Below are 23,870 nucleotides of genomic sequence, written 5' to 3'. Positions count from 1 at the left end.
AAAAAAGCCAGAAGTGGTGCTGTGGCTCAAGTGGTAGAGCGCTAGCCTTGAGCTGAAGAGCTGAGGGACAGCGCTCAGGCCCAGAGTTCAGGCCCCACGACCGGACCCCAGCCCAAAAAAAAGTCTTAGACTTTCCTACCTGGGCCGGCTTTGAACCTTATTCCTCAGATCTCAGTCTCCTGAGAAGCTATGATGACAGGCGTGAGCCACCAGGCAACCGGTACCTTTTTTTAAAAGTTATTATTTCATGCTTGGTTTTGAGGGGGAAAGAATTTAGGCAGGTTATAGTAGCTATGTCTTGGCAGTGGCTGGAATCCCAGAAGATGGTTGGGACGGCACAATAGGAGTGCAGGGCAAATATTGGGGGTGTTGATTCTGACTTTTGGCCCATCTCTTTGGTTTTCCATGGCATGTCAACTGGGCCTGGGATGACAGGAAGGTACTTGTAATGGTTTAGACCTAAGCATCCCTTCAAAGCTCAAGTACTGAATGCTTAGTCCCCAAAGGTAGAGCAGGATAGGTCTCTGGGAATCCTAACCTCATGAATGGGTCAATCCATTTATGAATTCCTAGCTTTCTGGGCTCTTGAGATGGGATGGAAATTTTAGGAAATAGGGCCTTCTTTGAATACATGATATTGGAGAATATGTTGTTGGTTTTGTTGTTGTTGTTGTTTCATTTGTGTGTGTTGTTGTTGTTTTGTTGGTTGTGAGGCCTGAACTCATGGCCTGGGAGCTCTCCTGAGCTTTTACACTCAAGGCTAGGGCTCTACCACTTTGAGTGCCACTTCCAGTTTTTTGGTGGTTCACTGGAGATAGGAGTCCACAGACTTTCCTGTCCAGGCTGGCTTTGAACTGTGATCCTCAGGTTTGAAACTCCTGAGTAGCTAGGATTACAGGTGTGAGCCACCGGCATCCAGCTTGAAGGATATAATTCATCCACATCCTTTTCTGCTCTCCTTCTCTCTCTTCTCTGCTTCCTGGCCACCACAAGCTGAACAGCTTTGCCCCCACTGTACGCTCTCAGGTATTTTGTGGCAGCATGGAATGCTGATGGACATGGATCCCTCACTTGCATGCATGGGAGAGAGCGTGGGGCAGGTGGGAGCTGCTGAGCTGACCCTGTTCCCTCTTCATTTGGCCTCTTCATGTGGCTGCTTGGGTTCAGAGCATGGTGGTAGCGATCAGGCTAGTTCCACAGTGGCTGGCTGCTCTCAGTGTGAGCAATCTGAGACTTGATTCTTAGGACTTAAACCTCTCATGTCCCCAAGGGTCACAGTGTCACATTCTCCTGACTAAGTAAACCACAAGGCCAGGCCAGTTGCAGAGGGACAGGAATTCGATTCTACTACTCATCAGGAGGAAAAGCCATCTCAAATGTACCACCAAAGGCTGCTTTGAAATTCCAACATGAAAGTATTTTAATACACACGGTTGGAATTCAACCTAATGTTCTATTTTAATATTTAATACATAGTTCACATGTTTAACATAATAGTAGAGCTGTTTCATCCTCGCCCTTACGATCCTCCATCTGCAGAAAGGTGCCTTTCAGAATTGGTAGACAGGAGAAAGAAACCGCTTGTGAAAGTCTGGGCTCTTCCGTAACCCTGCTGTGGCATCCATCCTGGAAAAAGTGATCTTGCTTTCTTTTTTTGCCAGTCCTGGGGTTTGAACTCAGGGCCTAGGTTCTGTTCCTGAGCTTTTTTGCTCAAGGCTATCGCACTACCACTTGAACCACAGCTTAATTAATTGAAGATTAATTGATAAGGGTCTCACAGACTTTGCTGCCTGGGCTGACTTTGAACTGTGATTCCTCAGCTCTCAGCCTTCTGAGTAGCCAGGATGACAGGGGTGAACCTTAGCACATTGTTTAGCCTTAGCACAGATTTTTTTTAAAAAAATCATAGCACTGTTGTCTGACAGAGAACTCTGGAAAACAACTGATCTATCACCCTTTTTATCAGAGTGGGGGTAGAGGGAAACAGAGGATAGAGGAGGAGGAGAGGGAAGAGGAGTGGGGGGAGCTTTTTAGCCAAATGAGAATTCTTTTTCTTCTTATTTAAAAATGAGGGAGGGGGTAACAATGTTCAACAAGAAAATGTACTCATTACCTTACTCCGCTGTACTTCCGTTAGAAGCTACTGATAAACAAGCAGCATGAATAATTAAGTGTCAGTGATCCAGAAGGAACTTCGGATTTCGCATTTTAAATCCAGCATTTACACATGAAATTAGGGCTAGAGAGTTACAGGGGAGTCATGACTTCATAATTTTGTGCTGTGCATAGCAATGTCTTCTGGAACTTCCTGTTCACTTTCAGTTATTTCTCTGAAGCTGGGATGCGCAATCCAACAGTTTTTTTTTCAGCCTCTCTCTCTGGAGGACCAGGGTATTAGTATAAATTTAAATTTAGCGTATTTAATGGTAACTGTTAGTAGTTTTGCCTTAGCGAGCAGTGTAGGCCCACATTGTCATGCATAAATCATTGCCATCTCTTATTTATTTTTAATGCTGTGGAGATGTGCATTTCTCTCTAGTCTCAGAAGAACATAGCTACATGGTAGAGAAGTCCTTATTGACAAAACTGTAGTTTGGGGGTGCTCCTAGGGGTTTTCCTGTAGACTGGCCCTAGGTCTATGAGTTCCACTACATAGTAGAAATAATGCCACAAGTGTGACGGGTAGATAATCAGGGATCCTGGTCCTATTAGGTGCCTTTCTTTCCCCTCAGATTCTGGGACTCCAGCCTCTGGTATGGGGGCGGGGAGGGGTCTCACTTAGTGTCTTACTTCTTTTGGAAATGGTTTTCTAGATCTAGGATGTAACTAGGGAATGAGACTCTAGACTCAGAAAGTTCTTGGCAAGGCCAGTTTTACTTCTGCAGAAGATCATGCAACTGGCAAGATGAGTCAGCTTCGCCACAGCACACTGGGCAAGCAGTCCACCCATGTTTTATCCTTAATGGAGTGCTTGTTCCAATTGACCAGAACTTTGGTTCACAGTCTTATGAGACTGGCTAGTTTGAAATGGGGTCAAGAGTTGATCCCTCAATCACCCAAGCAGGAAGTAATTAGAAAAAACAAACAAAATACCTTTTGTCCCTAAAAGGATATGGCTCTATTAAACGAACTTTCACTAGGCTAACTCTTGAAAGAATGCATAGACAGGTTAGGAGATGGAAGCTGCCCCTGAAATGGTGTTGCTTATGTCAATCAATCATTTGACAGATAACAAGGTCTGAGTGTGTCTGCATTGAAATTCTGGTCATAGGCTCATGGTCATGGCAATGTGCAGATACCAGTTGTCCATAGAAAAATGAGACCATTGATGGGCACAGGCTCATGCCTGTAATCCTTGCTACTCACAAGGCTGAGATCTGAGAATTGCGGTTCAAAGTCAGCCTGGTATAGGAAAGTCTGACTCCTCCCCCCCCCCCTACACACACACACTCTGGGCGCTGACTGTATGCCTCTTTGTGCTCCAGCCTCTTAGACTAGTGCTCTACCACTTGAGCCACAGCACCACTTTTGGCATTTTCTGAGTAGTTTATTAGAGATAAGAATCTTGTGGACTTTCTTGCCCAGGCTGGCTTTGAATTGAATTGTGATCTGAGGATCTCAGCCTCCTTAGTAGCTAGGATTACAGGTGTAAGCCACCAGCACCTGGCTGAGACTCTAATCTCCAATTAACCACCAGAAAGCTGGAAGTAGAGCTGTGGCTCAAAGTGGTAGAGCGCTAACCTTGAGCCTCAAGTTCAAACTTCATGATGACCAAAAAAAAAAGAAAAAAAAATGAATTTCTCCTTCAACGTGGAAGGGAAATTTTGCTTCACTAAACCAATCAATAGGAAAATCTCTTCACTTATATTGCTGAGAATTTTCCACTGTTATATAAATCACTATCTAGAAACAAGGAAAAGTAACAGCTCAAATCAGGGCATTTCTGTTGACCTCTTACTGTGGAGGCCAAATTTGGGTAGGCATTCTGCAAATGTGACACCCATGTTTCACTTAGAGGGCAGTGGTGGGTGAAATCTTAGCAGTGTTAAAATGATCTGTACCGCCCCAGTGCAAAACCCGTAACCTGTGTCTTTCTTTCATTTTAAGAAGAGGCCTAGCATAAACCATCAGCTTGTTCATCTGTGTGTCTTTCTCTGTGTGACTCAGTGCTGGAGATTCTTCTCTTAATCCTAGCAAGGTTACAGATTACTGCCAGGGCCTAGTCTGCCTCTCTGGCTTGGTCTCTAAACATATGTGTTGCTGAGTTTATAGCTTTTGTTTATTGATAACATGTGCATTGTCCAAATGATACAAATTTTTCCATGGTGTGTCTGAGGCACTTGAACATTTTAACCAGCCGGCAGTTATGATAAATTTAATGGGAAATCTGTGTTCCATTTTGCATAAGTGATGACGTTAAGTATGATTAAGTCTGAATGCGCATCCCAAGAGGATAAAGATCAAGTTCCTTAATGCTTTGAATTGCATTCCTGACTATTTTGATTTCAATATTGCTTTGTTTTATAGTATTCTGCTTACTAAGGTATCTGAAAAAGGACAATGTTTTGCATATGGATTTGTAACTTAACATAATGTGATTACTGTGGGGCTTTTTGTTGGGGGGAGACAATAGGCAGAATATGACAGCAAGGTTTTAGGGACAGTAGGGTTCACATTTGTGGGCCACAGATTAAATATTATTTATGCTAGTAGAATATGTTGTTTTGCAGCTGTTTCTCAGAATGACTCCTTCGTGTCTGGTATCTTAATTTGGTCATAATTGAAAGCTGTTTGGGAGGCATACACTCAATTGGTTTGTTTTTTGTTGTTGTTTTTTTGTCAGTTGTGGGTCTTGAACTCTGGGCCTGGGCGCTGTCCCTCAGCTCTTCAGCTCCAGGCGAGCGCTCATCACCATTTGAGCCACGGCGCCACTTCTGGTTTTCTGAGTGGTTCATTGGCGATAAGTCTTATGGTCTTTCCTGCCTGGGCTGGCTTTGAACCATGATCCTCAGATCTCAGCCTCCTCCGAGTAGCTCGGATTACATGCGGGCGCCATCTGCGTCTTTTTGAGAAATGTGATGTCATCACCTTCACTGGCACAGAGCGTGCTGTGACGCCACCGCGTTCACAGACACAGGGCGTGCGGTGATGTCATCACGCTCTCTGGTCCAGAGCAGGTCCAGAACGTGACGCCATCACGTTCACGGACACAGGGCGCGCTGTGATGTCACCACGTTCACTGAAACAGCGATTAGAATATAAACGAAGTGTACTTAGTCTATTATGATGATGATGCTGATGCTGATGTCATTAAGCGTTATGCGCCGGGGCCCCTGCAGGCTGTGCGTCCTGGTGCCCAGCAGCCGCGGGGGCCCCGTGTGGCCGCGCGGTGAGCTGGCACTGACCTGCAACATAACCACGGCCGCAGGAAATCTTCAGTGCCCCCAGCCCGGCTCGGACCACTGTCCTGTGTGTTCTTGTCATTGAGCAAAACCGTCATTAAGTAGCTCGTGACTGCACTTAAATAACTTTTTTAGTTTGAAGAAGAAACCCAAACCGGCAGCACTTGTATTGAAACAAATTTTTACAAGACCACACACAGAAGGTATTTTTCCAGAAACCTACTTAGGACATGAGCTTCCAGTAAATGTATATGGGCAATTCTGTTTTTAACTGTTCATATAAAGTAGCAGTTACAATATTTTTTTTGCCTTCATATCTGTGTGTGTATAGCCTATTTGTAGAACTAATTGGATTTCTGAAAATAGTTTTTGAATACAATATATTCAGCATAGCAGCCTATCAATGCCATGTTACAGTCAGTATACTGACATTTTGTCATGTCCATCATTTTAATTAATAATCCTTTCTCTTTCAAGTAACTAGAATGGGGCAGGAAATTAGGAAGTGGTTTTTATTATGCAAAACAAATAGTATTATTTAACACAAGCCTTGGTGTAGCTGGAAGTTATTAATTTCTTTTTAAAAAAAATAAAGGAATAGGAAGAAACCAGATTGAAGTTAAAAAGCCAGGTCTAATAGAATTCTGCCAGAAAATCACATCATTTGAAGTTTAACTATCTCCTCTTTGGATTTCATGTTTCTCATCAGTACAAATATCACTTTATACTTAATGATACAGGAAACTTCTGTTTGTTTCTGGGTGTATCAATATCAATGATTAAAAGTCCATTTCCCCCAACTTTGTAGAAACAAGATGTATGTGATTTTGGAACTTCTCTATTCCATTGCTCTCATCTTGGAGGCTTTGTGAGATGTCTAAAAATTCACAGGCCTGCCTTTTCTCCTCCTCCTTCTTCCTTGTTATAAAGTTTTCTTACCAATGGTTGTGTGGTTGTTCTTGTGTAAATGAGTCACCTGACTTCAGGGAAACAATGAGGGTGTTTTTATAACTGTGGCCTTAAACTTGGCTTTTGGAGAACCAGAATCTCCTTTGAGTTCAATCTCATTATCCAAGAATATGGATTGTAGCCAGGTGCTGGTGGCTCACAGTTGTAATCCTAGCTATTCAGAAGGCTGAGATCTGAGGATCACAGTTGAAAGCCAGACTGAGCTGTAAAATCTGTGGGGTGCTTTTCTCCAATTAACCACCCAAGAACCAAAAGTAGACCTGTGGCTCAACTGGTAGAATGTTAGTCTTGAGCACAAAACCTCAGAGACAGTGCCTAGGCCCTGAGACCAAGCCCCAGAACCAAAGCATACACACTCACTCATATGCACTGACACACAAAAAAATGTGGTTTGTTGTTCTGCTTATTCAAATTGCTCTTTCCTTCCATGTGTATGTTACTGTTTTCTTTATATGGGTTTAAATGTTTCCTGCCAAGTTCACACCTAGTTTTTTTGTGTTTTGCTGTTGTATGTGTGATTATTTTTCAGATAGATAGATAGATAGAAAGAAATTTGGTAGTACTAGGGTTTGAACGCAGGGCTTAACACTTTCTTGGCAAATGTTGTGCTACTTGAACCACACCCCCACTGCCTTTTGTTTTTCAGAATCTTGGACTTTTTTTTTTTTTTTGCCAATCCTGGGGCTTGAACTTAGGGCCTGGGCAGTCCGTGGGCCACTATGTGCTCAAGGCCTAGCGCTCTACCACTTGTACCACAGCACCACTTCCTGTTTTGTCTGAGTAGTTTATTGGAGATAAGTGTCTCCTGGACTTTTCTGCTGCGCCAGGGGCCCTGCAGGCTGTACGTCCTGGTGCCCAGCAGCCGCGGGGGCCCAGTGAGGCTGCATGCGGTGAGCTGGTACTGACCTGCAACATAACCACGGCCGCAGGAAATCTTCAGTGCCCCCAGCCCGGCTCGGACCACTGTCCTGTGTGTTCCTGTCATCGAGCAAAACCGTCATTAGGTAGCTCCTGACTGCACTTAAATAACTTTTTTAGTTTGAAGAAGAAACCCAAACCGGCAGCACTTGTATTGAAACAAATTTTTACAAGACCACACACAGAAGATATTTTTCCAGAAACCTACTTAGGACATGAGATCAGAGTGTCACTGACTTTTCTGCCCGGGCTGGCTTTGAACTGTGATCCTCCAATCTCAGCCTCCTGAGTAGCTAGGATTACCGGCTTGAGCCACTGGTACCCAGCTGGACTTTCTCTTGTACTTTTGCCCTGTTGGCCTTGGACTACAGTCTTTCTACCTTTGCCTCTTGTGGAGCTGGAATTTTAGGGCATGCACCATCATATCAGTTGTTTTCTTTGAAATATAGGATCTTGGTAGGTTCTTTTTTTTTCTCCCAGATTAGCCTGAAATCTAAAATCCTATTTCCATCTCCCGAGTTGCAGGGTTTACAGGCATGAGCCATGAGTGCCCAGTTGTATTAATACATTTGAAAACACATTGAAATGTGACTATTATATCCTCATGTCTGTTTTATTATTTTAACATTAAGATTACCTTTGCTGTAGAGATATTAACAGATTCCCTTGAGTTGAATCACTCGTGCATTTCTGAAATGAACTTACATTCATGCATTTGAAGACTACCATGAATATATTTCCAGCTCTGCAGAGGCTTATTCTGGTTCAAATTCCCCTGTGTCTCTAATAGCATCTACTATACATTTATTGGAAGAACATTGTATGGATTTTATTCTCTTTAGAGTAAAGGTTATGTTGTTTTTCTTGAAAATAAAGACCAACATATACTTCTAATAGATTAAACCATATATAAAAATACAACAGCAAAAGCTTTAAATTGTCTAACATTGAGCAGGCCAGGGTGTCTCAAACCTGCAATCATATCTAATTAGAAGGGAGAAATGGGGATGATCATGGTTTGAGGCAGTGTAGGCAAAAATAAATATCTGAGAGACGCCATATTGACCTATGGCTAGGCACAGTGTGTGTTGTGTGCCTCTCATCTCAGCCATTGGGAAAAGCACAATAGCTGGGTGAAGTGGTACATGTCTGTCATCACAGAGATGTGGGGAAGCACCAACAGGAGGATCATGGTCCAATCCAGCCTTGGCAGAATATGAGACTCTGTCTAATAAGTAACCAGTGTAGATAGGTGCTGATGGAGTAGCTTGTGGTAGAGCTCCCGCCTGGCAAGTCCTGAGTTCAATCCCCAGTACTGCCAGAAAAAAAATAGGTAGCATTCAGAAATGCTCAATTTAATACTACATTTCTTTTTCTATTATATAAAAATAACGGTCATGCTGGATGCCAGTAGTTTTTTTTTTTTTTTTTTTTTTTTAACCACTGTTCCTTTACTGGAAGTTTATTTGCTTCAGCTAATTAAGGCCATGCTGCCCTCATCTCAAGGACCCTCCTGCCCTTGATTCACACACACTTTCCCAAAGGCTTTGAACAGCTGAGATTTCTTCCACATGGAAATGACTCCGAATATTGACGCACCGGCTAAGGGGGGCAGGCTCAGTATCTGTATTTCGTGGAGTAGTCCTTGGGAGAGACCACCAATCCCCGTCCTTTGCAGGCACCACGGTACACGGTCTCTATGATGTCCACCATTTCCTGCTTGTCTTCCATGGCCCAATTAATTTTGTTGTTGTTGCCAGTGCCCAAATCAATCATGATGTGTTTGTTCCTGAAGAAAAACATGACAGTACATGGATCATATAACTCATACATTTTGTTGAAGTCAGGTACTTCTGTAATATCCACAAGATAAATAACTGCAAAATTTTTAACCTCGTCCATCTTCATGCAGGTGGGGTCCCAGTCGTGTCCGAACCGAATGACCACCATGCGGTCCTCCTCCGACAGGATGGCCTGGTCCACCTGCCAGCCATTGTGCAGGTGTGGGAGCATGTACGACATCCTGACGTGGCCCGACACCTCGGGCGGCCCAGGCTGCTCTGCCGGGTCCCCGTGCACCGTCCCGCTCCCGCTCCCTGGATGCCAGTAGTTTATGCCTGTAATCCTAGCTACTCAGGAAGCTGAGATCTGAGGATCATGCTTTCAAAGCCAGCCCAGGCAGGAAAATTCATGAGACCAATTAGCCACCAAAAAGCTAAAAGTGGTGTTGTGGTTCAAGTGGTAGAGTACTAGCTTTGAGGGAAAAAAAATCACTAATTCTTACCACTGGGTACCTGCTTAGCCCCTGTGTGTTTCCAACATCTGTTTCTGTGACGTGAAAAGAAGAAGGAGATGGAAGGTGCTATTACCAGATTGGAGGTCTTTCATTATAAAATGATTCATTTCTAGAACTGAGAGAAAAAAGAAAAACAAACTACCACTCCTCCACATGAATCCTCTTCCTCATCCTCAGCCATCCTCCTAAGCCATTACTTTGATGATTTTTTTTCACTCATTTCAGCTCTGTTCCCGGCTCTTCCTAAATTATTTATGAGCTCCACAATGGTGGGATTTTAATTCTCACTTTGTAATTGGTTTCCTTACTTCTGTCTCCAGTCTCTCTTTTTTCCCTCATCCGAGTCTCATCTTTTTATCACTCTGAATCCTTCTCTGGCTTGATGTATATTCTCATTAGCTTTTGAGTCTCCCCTGGCAGGAAGCTTCTGTGTTTTGGCTGCTGCTTCAGTTCCTGTTTCCAAGGCTCTGTGTTCACACTCCTGGCTTGCCCCAAACGAGTGTGTTTGCACACACGCCATGCCAGTGCATTGTCCTGTTCCTATGCCAGGCTGTCGGCTCTGGTGCAGCTCTGATGTGTGTGAATTCTCCCCAGTGCATCTTCTCTCGTCAGCCTCAGTGTCGGACCTGAGTTTCCTCATGTAGAATGTCCTACCCAGGAGGATGCATGTGGCACCCAGGGTGGCTCAGAACTCCCTGGAGAGGGCCCTGGAGAATCCCTGGGAAATGTCTTGTTGTCTGGGTCAGGGCTGAGCCCCACAGCTGGCCACATCACCCACCTCTCAAGATTGATCCTTTCCTTTTACAGATTCCTGATGTGCTATGTAGGAGCTTTTTAAATTTTTTTAAATTTACTTTTATATTTTATATTTTTGGTGCTGGTCCTGGGGTTTGAGATCAGGTCCCATGTGTGTGTGTGTGTGTGTGTGTGTGTGTGTGTGTGTGTGTGTGTGTGTGTGTGTGTGTGTGTGTGTGTGTGTGTGTGTGTGTGTTTTCACTCAAGGATAGTACTCTACCACATGAGCCACAGCTCTCCTCCTACTTCTGGCTTTTTTAGCGATTCATTGGAGATGAAAGTCTCAAGGACTTTCCTGTCTGGGCTGACTTCAAGCTATGATCCTCAGATCTCAGCCTCCTGAGGAGCTAGGATTACAGGTGTGAGCCCCCAGCGTCCAGCCCTATGTTGTGAGCTTTATGCCAAAGGTATTTAAAAATGTTGCTAGACTTCTTTCTGCTCACCTTAGTCCCCTGCACCCCCGGGGGAAGGTGCTCGGGGAAACTCTAGATTCAGTCTGCTCACCTACAAACAGGAGCTGAGAGTGGGTGAGACAGCATCTTCCACAGGTCCTTTCCTCAACTATTTCTGCGCCTCAGAACATGACATTATGGCTTTTGTTTCTTGTCTGTTTGGTGGGGGTTAATCTCTTAAGCTATTTCTCTTGTCCACATGAGGACTCAGAGGAGGGAGGCCCATGGTCCCCACAGGCTGGGTCCCCACACTGTTGGCTTTGTGGAACTTCCTGCAGGTGACGAGGTAGGAGGAAGTTAGGTCATTGGGACATGCTTGTGAAGGGGATGTTGAGACTTCATCTCCTTTCCTCGCTCTCTGATTTCTTCCCTCCGTCACTCTCTCCCTCCGTCACTCCCTCCCTTCCTTCCTTCCTTTTGAAGAGTCTTACTAAGTTACCCAGGCTGGCTTTGAACTTGGAATCTTTTTACCTTGGCCTCCCAAGTAAGTGCTACTAAAGACATTCTCTACCATGCCTAGCCTCTCTGTCTGTCCTCTTTGTTTCTGTCTCTGCCACTCTGTCCTGTCTGCCTCATGCTGTGTCCATCCCTAGCCCTCCCTTCCTGATTGCTGTGGAGTGAGCAGCTCCCTCCGGAAGCACTCCTTCCATGATATTCTGCCTCACCACAGACCCAGAAAGCGACAGGGCCAATTCACTGTGGAAGGAAACTTCTGGAAGTGTGAGCCAAAATGACCCTTTCCTCCTTATACATTCGTATGAGGTGATTTTGTCACAGTGATAAAAAGCTGTTTCTCCTGGGAGCATCTTACATGCATGGAGGGCCAGATCCCAGGCTGGTTTTCTTTTGATCATTCTTGGTCACAAGCCCACAAAGCTAGTATGGAAATTTGCTAAGGGCTTCTGTGTTCCAGACATTACACCGTGGGCGCACTATGATTTTCTTTCTTTCTTTAGCAGCATTCGAGTTGGAACTCAAAGCCTCAAGCTTACTCAACTTGCTAGCTTTGCTGGGCACTCTACCACTTGAGCCACTCCTCCTCCAGCCTGGCTTTTTGCTGGTGAATTTTGAGATTGGAATCTTCCAGACTACTTAATGCCTGGGCTGGCCTTGAACTGCAGTCCTCCAGATCTCAACCTCTTCAGCTGGGATTACAGGCACGAGCTACCAGCATCTATCTGGCTGCAATACTCTTTACATTTTTAAGAATGTCACCATCATCCTGTGCAATTGGTGTCACTCTTCAACACCTGCTAGAGATGAGGCAACTGAGGCACAGAGACAGTAATCACACTGACTGGATGTGAATCTAGACAATCCTGTCCCTTTAGTGTCCTGCTAGGTGCTGTATTTCAAGGATTAAAACTGCTTCTAGTGGATTTTTCTCTGATCGCTGCCCTTACCGTCATGTGGCAATTAATGACCTCTCACTGAGTGTCTTTTCTTTGGTGATGATTCACCGGGCTGTTTCATTCTGCTCTCTTGGACCTTTCAGTTGGGACTGAGAACTAAACTGCCATAGAGCCAATGAACAGAAGAACATGCAATCGTCTATAGTTTTCTGTGACACAAAAGCCTTCATAGATACACAGAGAACCCAGGAAGTGGCGGGGTTCAGCTGCTTTAAACAAGGAGGAGCAGAGAGAGAGAATGGCAGAAAATATTCTAGCGGCCTTGATGCAGGATGGTAGTTAAGTGAGCTTGTTTGTACCAAATCCTCTAGACTCCCTGGTGAGTCATGCTTCCCCCTCCACTTCACCCCAATGCAGAGAGGGCGTCTTTCACAGGTGAATTTTTAATCTGAAGAGATTAGGAAACCTTGTTTATTCAAACCTAAGAAACTGGATAGAATCCATAGGGCAAATTCTTGCACAAGTCACTCTAGAAAGAAGTCCTGTGATGCACCAGGTAGCACATCCCAGCAGCTGCACCTGTGTGGCTCATGCACTGTCCCCTACCCTGGGAACCCAGAGTGAGCTCAGACCTCTGCCTTGCCAAGGAGGAGAAGCTAGAGGTCAGGAAGTGAGGATCGCAGTATAAGGCCAGGCTTGCTCTGAAATTGTGTTGTGTTCTGTGGCTTTCCTGCTCCTGGGCCAACTTGGCAGAAACTGCACCTCAAAAGCTGGGCATTACTTTGGAAAGCAGTCTGGAGGGTCCTTAGAAAGCTAAAGATTGACCTCCCTTACGACCCAGTCATACCACTTCTAGGCATCTACCCTAAACAACAGGAACCAATATACAAGGACACGTGCACCTCCATGTTTATTGCAGCACTGTTCACAATAGCTAGGATATGGTAACAACCCAGATGCCCCACCACAGATGAATGGATCCAAAAATTGTGGTATCTATACACAATGGAATATTATGCAGCCATTAGAAATGACAAAATAATGGCATTTGCAGGGAAATGGATGGAGCTAGAAGGAATCATGTTGAGCGAGATAAGCCAAGAACGAAGAGACAAACGGTACTTGGTGTGCCTGATAAGTGGATGCTAAATCCAAAATTTAGGTGATACGACAAAACTAACAGGAATTAAGAAACAAAGAACTCCCACTCATCTGGTTGAACCACTACTAAATATCCCCATACTGCTGATCACATATATGGTATATAACATGTGAACACCATTATATGTTACAGACTGTGATAGACAATTTGCTCCAGGAAAGTTAGAATGAACTTGTGACTTTAAATGAGCATCATTATTCCACAATACTGTGAAATTCCGGAAATTATGTAATCACTTAATCACAATCAAAAAAGAAAAAAAGAACCTCGGGGAAGGTAGGGAGGGGGAGGGGATGGTAGGGGGAAAACAATGGAGGGGGTAACAATGTTCAAGAGGAAGTGTACTCATTACCTCACTCATGTAACTGTAACCCTCTGTATAGTATCTTTACAATAAAAAAAAAAAAGCTGGGCATTGATGGCTCACACCTGTAATTCTAGCTATTTAGGAGGCTGAGATCTGAAGATTGAGGTTCACAGCCACCTTGGGTAGTTATCTCCAAGTAACCACCAGAAAACTAGAAGTGACACTGTGGCTCAAAGTGGTAACTTGAACAGAAGAACTCAGGGACAGCGCTCAGTCTCTGAGTTCAAACCCCACAACTGACAAAAAAAAGATTCAATATCCAAATAAATCACACTGGAGGCTCAAGCTTTAACATATAGTAAATTTGGAGAACCACAGCAATGGGAAGATTGGTGTTTTTGTTTTTGTTTCCCCCTCCCCTTAATTGCTTCTGTATATATTTTTTCTTTTCTTTCTAGAGCAATCCTCCAGAATCTGTTGCATTTGGGTTGTAAATACCCACAGGGAGGTTCTCAGTCTCAGTGTCTGATTTACAAATTTCTTCTTAGTTTCTGCATCATTATTCAATCTGAGGTATTACTGATGACAGAAAGTAATAGGATGGACAGTACGTTCAGATTAAACATTCCAGTAGACTTTGGGTATCTCCTATGTTGACTTAGGATGTCAAATATGGCCACCTTTTAAAATTTGACTATTCAGACTTGCATGCTATATGAACAAGTCAGGGTCCCCTGTATTATTTTAGCAGAGTGCAGCATTTGAAAGTGATATTCTCATTTAGTTATACAAGAAAAAAGCAGGGAGAAATTCTCCTTTACACAGTTAATTTGTGTGTGTGTGAGAGAGAGAGAGAGAGAGAGAGGTGTGGGGCTTAAACTCTGGACCTGGGCACTGTCCCTCAGCTCTTCAGCTCAAGGCTAGTGGTCTACCACTTGATTACAGTGCCACTTCCGGTTTTCTGGTGGTTCATTGGAGATAAGATTCTCATAGACTTTTCTGCCTGGACTGGCTTTGAACAGCAATCCTCAGATCTCAGCCTCCTGAGTAGCTAGGATCATAGGCATGAGCCACCAGCACCTGTCTCTGCAGTCTTTTGCTCAAGGCTAGCCCTCTACCACGTTAAATCACAGCTCCACTTCTGGTGTTCTGGTGGTTCATTGGAGATAGGGGTCTCACTTTTCAGCTTGGGGCTGACTTTGAACCATGATCCTAAGATCTCAGCCTCCTGCTCAGTTGAATTCTTAGCAAATGAACTTTAAAAAAATAAAGGGGGGAGGTGGGCTGGGAAGGTGGGTCAGTGGTAGAGTGCTTGCCTTGTATGCATGAGGCCCTGGGTTCGATTCCTCAGCACCACATAAACAGAAAAAGCTGGAAGTGGTGTTGTGGCTCAAGTGGTAGAACGCTAGTCTATAGCTGAATTGCTGAGGGACAGCACCCAAGCCCAGAGTTCAGGCCCCATGACTAACAAAGAAAAAGAAAAAAGGAAAAAAAAATAGAGGGCAGGGGGGAATATTGCAGATTTGTTCTTCCTGAAGGTCTTAGATACCTTGCTATCACTTATTCCTGGACAGGGGAAGCCATTTGAGCCAGGAGTGGGGAGGGGCAGGGGCTGCCTTGTGGATACTGTGGTTGGCCAGAAGCCAGCACCAAGGCTGAGGGGCTTGATGGTGGGCCTCAGGACAGCCAGGAGGCCCTTAAAAGTTCTACCACTTCTCTGCAGAAGTTTACATCACACAGAGGACACTGCAGATGCCAACCATAGCAGTGCCACCCCCCCAGCAGTGCCATTCCCCAGCAGTGCCAACCCTCCTCCACCCCCCATCCCCGCTCGGGGAAGCCAGAGTCAGGTGAGGCCTGCCTGCCCCAGGCTCTGCCTCAGCTCCAGGGACAGGAGCTGGGCGGTCATTGTGTACCCTGTAAGCAATGTCTAGCGTGATCCCAGCTTCCTACCATGGTAGTTTCTGGAAAGGACATGTGTCGTGTAATTCATTTGGAGAGTCAATGATATCCAAAATAGATAAACATATAAACACCGACCATTCCAAAGACAGAATGTTCCAGAATTGATGAGCCATTAAAAAAAAATTGTCTGAGGATTCCAAACCTCTCTTCCTTCTTGTGGGAATGGCTCCCTGTTTTTTTTTATTTTTTTTTTTTAATTTTTCTTCTCCTTTCCATTTGCTGTAAAATGAATTCAAATGGTTGGCAGGGGGAAAAAATTAAAAAGGATGTAATTATTTTTGGCAAGCAAGACAAGGTTATAAATATGCCCATTTTGAAGCTATCGCAAAGGCTTTTGTCTCATTCATTTGAAAATCTAATATGAAGTGGTCTAGCTTTTTAATGGACTTCAGCTTTATCAACCTCTGTTGGAATTAATTTTCATTTGGCGTCCACCTGGCTCAGGACATCGCTACAATGCATGGGAATTGTGCCACTCTTCAAAACACTGGAGTCTGGGCTCCCTGGTGCTCAGTGTGTGGTGGTGTACAGGACTTAGTATCACTTATGAAAAGATGGGTGGTTGGGTAGCTTAGACTTCTGATATATATATATATATATAATTATTACATGTACTATATACTATATAAATCTATAGTCTATCATATTATATATGCTATATATTAATGTGTATGTATATATTATTTTTTTGGTGCTGGTCCTGAGACTTACTAATGGCCTGGTCACTCTCTCCAGCTTGGAACCTCAACCCCTCAGCTCTCAGCCTCCTGGGTAGCTAGGATTACATCTGTGAATGAGCAGCACCCAGCTTATAATCTTTTAAAAGGCTCTCTCTTTTTTCAGTCAGGTTGGCAGTTGGTGTCCCTGGGGAGTTGGCTCCGGGACACTGCATGAATATGAAATCTATGACTCTCCAATCCCCTGTGCAAATGGCACAGCGCATTGCATAGAGCATGCACGCGTCCTCCGGATGCCTTAAACCATCTCCAAAGGACTCGTGCCATCCAGTGCAGGGTGGATGCTATATAAAGAGTTGTCACATTATGCTATTTAGGGAATAATGACAAGGAAAAGTCTGTACATGTTCAGTACAGGTGCTTTTTATTTTTTTTCCTCAAACATTTTCAATCTGAGGTTCGTTGAAGCTATGGGTGCAGAGTCTGTGGGTGGAAGAATGCTGTGGGCCTAAGCTTGCCGAAAGGTTTCATTTGTTTTGAATAGGGACTGTTGTGCCTTCTATAGTATTTGTATATTTGCTATTCTGCAGACAAATTTGTATAGCTTTTATCTATGCATTTCTCATTTCTCCTCTGCTGACTCCTAGTCTAAGGGACCCCCATCTCTCATCTCCAGGAATGCTTGTATCAGGAAAGGCTCTCTAGAGACACAGAATCAGTAGGGGATAGATAGATAGATAGATACATGCATACATACATACATGCATGCATGCATACACATACATACATACATAATAGATGTAAAAATTAGATGATATAAAAAGAAGAAAGATAATATTGTAGATAGATGACACATAGAAAGATGATAGATGGTAGGTAGATGATAGATATAGAAACAAGATAGAAAGATGATAGACAGATGATACATAGACGATCAATGGAAGATAGGTAGATGATGGATATAGAAAGAAGATAGATGACAGAAAGATGATAGATGATACAAAGATGATGATAGATAATAAATCGATAGATATAAAAAGAAGATAGGCAATAGATAGAAGTTAGGTAGATAATAGATATAGAAAGATGATAGACTGATGGATAAAATAATTGTGTGTCTTTTTAGTATTCAAATATCTTGTTTCATTTTCTTCTGATTTTCCTGGCTGGGGCCTCCAGTACAATGAAGAATTGCTGTGAGTTTCATTGTCTTATTCTTTATCCTAGAGGAAATATTCTCAATATTTTATAATAAAGTGTGATGTTTTATGCAAGTTTTTTGTATTTATTGTTGAAGATCCTTTGAATTGAAGCTTGCTGAGATTTTTTTCATTAGGCTTTTTAGAAATCATGCATACTGAATTTTATCATGTGACTCATCTTTCTTTTGAGAAGACTATGAGAGAAATTCTCATATTCTGTTAATGAAATTCTTTATTCTGTTAATACAGTGAAAAGCTTTGATTGATTTTGAATGTTAAGTGAATCTGTTTTCCTTGTCTGAACTTAGCTGACTCTTGATTTCGATTATTAATATTTTGTTTTGGACTTTTGACTCTGTATTCATGAGAGAGATTGGACTTTAATGTTCATTTTCAGATGTTCTTATCAGATTTTCAGATTGTCAGATTGTGTGTGTGTGTGTGTGTGTGTGTGTGTGTGTGTGTGTGTGCGTGCTAGTGCTAGGGTTGGTGCTGGAGCTGTCCCTCGTCTTTCTCTCTCAAGACTGGTACTCTACCAATTGACCACAGCTCCAGTTCTGGCTTTTTGGTGGAGATAAGAGTCTGCCCTGGCTGGTTTCAATCTGCAGTCCTCAGATCTCAGTCTCCTGAGTGGCTAGGTTTACAGGCATGAGCCTCCTGAGCCTGGCTTCCTTATCAGATTTTTATATTAAAGTTATGCTTTGTTCATAAGAGCAACCACCCTCTTTCTTTTCCAGAAGTCTTTATTGAAGACTGGTGTTGTTTCTTCCATAAATTTTCAGCAGAATTCACAAGTGAAGTCACCTGGATCTGGAATTTTCCTTCAGGGAAGGTTTAGAATCCCAGATTCAGAAGCTGCCAGGGACATTTAATTTTTATTTATTTATTTATTTATTTACTTACTTGTTTATTTTTTGCCAATCTTGAAGCTTGAACTCTGGTCCTGGGCACTGTCCCTGAATTTCTTTGTGCTCAGGGACAGCATTCTATCACTTGAGCCTCAGCATCACTTCTAGCTTTTTCTGAGTAGTTTATTGGTGCTAAGAGTCTCATGGATTTTCCTGCTGGGGCTGACTTTGAACCACAATCCTCTAACACATAGACCCTTCTAGGACAAACTCAAACCATATACAAGCCACAACACTATTGAACAACAAGGAAAAATGGAGCTTGTGGGGGGAAAGGGAGAGAAGGAAATGGACTGTGGCTTCTAGCTACTCAGGAGGCTGAGATCTGAGGATCCCAGTTTGAAGCCAACCTGGGTAGGAAAGTCTGTGAGAGTCTTATCTCCAGTTAACCACCCCAAAAAGCCAGAAATGGAGTTGTGGCTCAGGTGGTAGAGTGCTGGTCTTGAGCATAAAACCTCAGGGACAGTGCCCAGGTCCTGAGTTCAAACACACACACACACACACACACACACACACACACACACACACACGGATTAGGAGTAGAGACAGCAACCTTAATCAACATATCCACCCAGCTCACTGATTTCAATATCCTCTTCACTTTGCCTCGCCTAAAGGAACTCATTCAAAACTTGTTTCTATTTCATCTCCATTTCCTTTTCTTCTTTCTGGACGATGTCAAGGTTATTTGGGTCAAGGATATTACTAAGGGTTTCCTTTTCCATTCAAGAGCCCTTTGAACAATTATACTGTGCTTTATATTCACTTTGTTATGGTCCATTAAGATCTTAAAATGGGTACAGAAAGACACCTGCATATCTAGATTTATTACAGCACTGCTCACAACAGCCAAAGGATGGAATCAGTCCTGTATGCAACAATAGATGACTGGGTAAGAAAAGGTCACAGTAATACAAGATGGATTCTTGATTCTTCCTATTGATTCCTGTACCCTTGTCTTCTCTTTCCTTAGATCCCTATTATATTTGCTTTTTCATGAGAATGTACACAAGTATTCGTAGAGAATATACATGGGAAATATGTACGTTCTGGCTCTGCATGTCCATTAATATAGTTTTAAGTTCTGACATAATGGTAGCTCTCCTGGGTAGAGAATTTTCCTCCCTCCCCACCCACTCAGTGCTGGGGCTCAAACTCTCTGGGCCTGGGCACTATCCTTGAGCTCCTTTTGCTCAAGGCTAGTCACTGCCACTTGAGCCACACATCCAATTCTGGCTTTTTCTGTGATTAATTGGAGATAAGAGTCTCACAGAATTTCCTGCCCAGGCTGGCTCTCGGCCTCTATCCTTAGATCTCAGTCTCCTGAATAGTTAGGATTACAGGCGTGAGCCACTAGCACCCAGCTGGGTAGAGAATTCTTAATTCTTCCTTCTCCCTAAGTCAATAACTGTTTTCCCAGTCTTTCCCTTCTGTGATTACAGGTGACAAATGTCATTTAAAACTCATCAATTTCCAGAAGTGACTTGTTTTTTCTCTATTCTTGAAATTCAGAAAACTGCCAGGACGTGTCTCAATTCTGTCTTGTTCAGAACCCTTTGCCATCTGGATGTTCCAACTTGATTGTTCCTTTGTTGGGAGTCCTTTATTGATACTCTGTCATAATTTTGCATTCTTTCCCAACCTTTTACACTTAACATTTTATGCCCCTCCTCTGCCCACCACATCTTCATTTTTCATTTGTGCTTTCTGGTTCATTTGCTTTTCATTTTGTGTTGCAAGACACGTCTTTCATTTGATCTTCCTAAAAGAGCACTTGGTGTTTTACAGCGTAGGCTGGGCTCTTTTTTTTCCCCCCTAATATCTGTACGACATATTTTAAATGAAAGTACTGAGCATTCTTTGGTCCTTGAAGTATTTTATCCTGCCCCAATAATATCTCCTTATGTGTTCTCATTATGTCTTCATGACATAGTCTATTTCGGCTTCTGCCTGAAGTGCTGCTCGGTAGTAGCCATCTGTTCTGGAATGTGGCTGTCTCCTTCTTCTTAGCCGTTGTACTTTATAGGCAACTTCGCTTTGTGTGATCATATTGTTGGGTGTGGAGTTGCTCCAGCGCTGGTTTGAGCTCAGCTGGGGGCTTGGGTAGCAAGAGCCTGCTTAAGGACATGGGTGAGAGATCGGAAGGGATGGATGGAGACATAGAATGGGGCTGCTTACTCTTCATGGGGCTGAACAACAATTACGCTGACCAGTGACACTGTCTTTTTTTATATAGTGTAGGGATGGGTTAAGGGCAAGATGAGATCTCTTCTGGATTGTCTTCAGTACGACCTTAAAACTTTACTTTTAAGGTAGTGAGTGGCTTTGCCCTCCCAGATCAGATCCTTCAGCTGGACAAGAGTCCACCGTGGCGGTCAGTCGTCCTTGCTGGGGGTGGGTCACTGCTTTCTAGAAAGCACCTAGTATGGCTTGTATGGGTCATAGACTCAGATTGGATTTAAATCCCAATTTCAGTGCAGCATGTCACTCTCCCATGGACCCTGAGGCATAGGAGTGGGCTAGCCTCTGGCTATACCTCCATGTAGGGCATCGCCAGTGACCAGTGGAGATGGGAGAACATGCGGTTTTGTTGGCCTTCCCAGCTCAGCCGTGCCCTGATCATCACCATATTGAGATCAGTTATGGCCAGAAAACAAGGCCACCCTTGAGGATGCTGCATGAAGCCAGATAGCAAGATGGACATATTCCTGAAAACGGGAGAGCTAAACATTTCTTGGTGTTTTCTTGTTTGTTTGTTTTTTATTGGTTACAGGGCTTGACCTCAGGGCCTGGGCACTGTCCCTGAGCTCTTTTGCTTAAGGCTAGCACTCTACCACTTTGAGCCACAGCATCATTTCCGGTTTTCTGGGGTTCATTAGCGATAAAAGCCTCATAGGCTTTCCTGCCCATCCTTTGAACATGATCCTCAGATCTCAGCCACCTGAGCCACTGGTGCCTGGCTGAGCTAAAAGTTTTAACTTCTTGTCTTGTCTTGCTAAACACACAGGAGGCTTGGGTTGTAGCATAGAGTGTAGGCCTAACGGTCAGATTAGCCTGCCCCCCCTCCCCTTGATCCCTTTCTGCCTATAAACCTCTTTTTTTTTCTTTTTTCTTTTTTTTTTTTTTGCTGGTCCTAGAGCTTGAACTCAGAGCTGGATGCTGTTCCTGAGCCTCTTTGTACTTAAGGCTAGTATTCTACCATTCCAGCCAGAGTGCCAGTTCCAGCTTTTTCTGAGTAGTTTACTGGAGATAAGAGTCTCCCAGCCTGGGCTGGCTTTTAATCTTGATCCTTAGATCTCAGCCTCTGAGTAGCTAGGCCTGAGCCACTGGCACCCAGGTTAGACTTCTTTTTTAAGAGCAAATAAACACTTTTCAGATGCCACCAAAAAATATCCCTCATAAATCATTGGTCAAGACAGGGTCACATGTCCATTCCTAAACCAGTCACTTCCATTTATCAAGCTGTATAATTTTTTCATATAAATTATGCAAGTAATCATCCTTCAGATAGATTCCTCAAGTGAAAATATGAATGGGTGGTTAATATTAAAGGGCAATGCATTGTTCCCAATTCCTCTAAGTTGTATCTGGTAATCACACATAAGCCCAGAGGTTGACGCAGAGCAGATGTGCCCACATCCATTCATTGCTATGCTAAATTTCCCCATGCACAGCTCTTCAATGTCCAGAATAATAAACACATTGAATTAGGTAATTTGCTTAGAGGTAAACGTGAAAGGGAGGAAAAATGAACCTCTTGGATAATTATAAACAATTGAGCTGCTCAAGGAAATTTCATTGACATGTGTTTAATGATTGGCTGGATCCAAGGAAGCAGTTAATTAATGTTTACTTTTCCCATATCACCTCTCTCAAGCTTGTGGGGTTAATAAAAATCTAAAATTGAAATAAAAAAAAACTCCTGCTGTATCCAGCCCAGATTATAAAATAGGACTGTCAGCTGAAGAGACCAGAAAGATCCAGATTTCTCATCCCATGCATTTTGGGTCACCCTGCCTATCTGGTTTTCTTGGCTGTTGAAGTGAAGGCCAAGGGACCAGATCTTTCCTTTCTTACCAGGAGAATGTGGTTCTCATCTGTGCTGGTTAACCTCCTCTTAACATTCTCAGCTAAGGTGGAGATATGTTTGTCCTTTACCTTATTTTATTTATATGGTGATTGTGTCATTCTGGCCTTACCCATTTTCTGTCTCTACCTTCCCCAAGCCTTCTTTGTCTTGTACCTCCTTTGGACCAATTGAGACTAAGCTTCTGCATTCCTCGGAGTGTCATTCCTTCTTATTTTCTTTATTCAAGGTTTTCAAAGGCATCACATAGCAGTCATAACATAGGCAAGCACACAGAAAGCAGCTGGGGAGAAAAAGGAAGTTTCCTTTAAGGCTGGGTTTCTGGGGATTACCTTCTGGGGGTCTCTAATGAATAAATCAATCACCTCTATTTCCTGTAGGTGTCATGTAGGTGCTGGTGATTTACATGTCTCAAGGGGGAGCAGAAAAAGGTCTTTAAATTTTGTAATAGAAGTAAATACAGAAGACCTCATGGATTTGTCTAAGCATATTTGAGGATGATGAATCCATGACCCAAGACCTTCCCTATGAATGACAGCTCTGTCATAACTGAACTTGAGGGAGCTCATTTGAATAGGTTTTTGTTTTGTTTTGTTTTCTTGCCAGTCCTGGGGCTTGAACTCGCCTCAGGGCTGACTAGAGCAACTTTTGCTCAAGCTAGCTTTCTACCACAGTGCCAATTCTGTTTTTTTTTTCTTCTGAGATTAATTGGAGATAAGAGCCTCGCAGACTTTCCTGCCCTTGCTAGCTTTCAACCACAATCTTCAGATCTCAGCTTCCTGAGATCCTTAGATCTCAGCTAGGATTACAAGCATAAACCATTCGCACCTGGCTCGTTTGAATAGTTTTTATTCTAGGACAACACACACACAAATACACGCGTGCACACATGCATGTGTGTATGTCTTTCTATTCTATTTTTTTTTTTTTGTCTAGGTGAACAAGAGACAGTCAAGGTGAAAGAGCTGCTCAGATAGAAAGAACAGAGCCCCTGACTTTCTGGTCCCCTCCAGTGGAAAGCCAGGACACCAATTCTTATGTTGATGTTGTTTGTGAACATAGTTCTGTTAAGTAGAATTCAATTCATTTGCTCATATTAGCTAAAAATAATGATTATTGCTGGGTGCTGGTGCCCACACCTATAATCCTAGCTACTGAGGAGGCTGAGATGGGAGGACTTCTGTTGAAAACCAGGCTGGGAAGGAAAGTCCAAGAGACTTCCAAGAAGTCAGAATTAGAGCTGTGGCTCAAGTGGTACAGCATTAGCCTTGAGCAAAATAGTTCAGGAACAGTGTCCAAATTCTGAGTTAAAATTCCAGGACCAACACAAAAAAGAAGGTTATTGTTGTTAATATTATTTTATAGAGACATTATCCTT

General features: G+C 43.3%; 2 protein-coding genes across 4 annotated transcripts in view; one reads left to right on the top strand and one right to left on the bottom strand.

The window, feature by feature from the left end:
* Fam189a1 (family with sequence similarity 189 member A1) overlaps nt 1-23,870 on the top strand; it is a 151,483-nt gene that overhangs the window by 77,438 nt on the left and 50,175 nt on the right. The gene's annotated exons all lie outside the window — the stretch shown is intronic.
* Nucleotides 8,734-9,342, bottom strand: LOC122123984 (thioredoxin-like protein 4A). Its single transcript, XM_042698557.1, has one exon. The coding sequence runs from the start codon at nt 9,309-9,311 to the stop codon at nt 8,907-8,909; it is 405 nt and encodes a 134-aa protein (XP_042554491.1). The 5' UTR covers nt 9,312-9,342; the 3' UTR covers nt 8,734-8,906.

This window comes from Dipodomys spectabilis, unplaced genomic scaffold (genome assembly GCF_019054845.1).
Source record: "Dipodomys spectabilis isolate Male_0828 unplaced genomic scaffold, ASM1905484v1 ptg000233l, whole genome shotgun sequence".
In the NCBI taxonomy this organism is placed as follows: Eukaryota; Metazoa; Chordata; class Mammalia; order Rodentia; family Heteromyidae; genus Dipodomys; species Dipodomys spectabilis.
This window is presented reverse-complemented; position numbering and strand designations above follow the sequence as displayed.

Coding starts and splice junctions, on each gene's coding strand:
- LOC122123984 (XM_042698557.1), bottom strand. CDS start 9,311: ATGTCGTACATGCTCCCACACCTGCACAATGGCTGGCAGGTGGACCAG.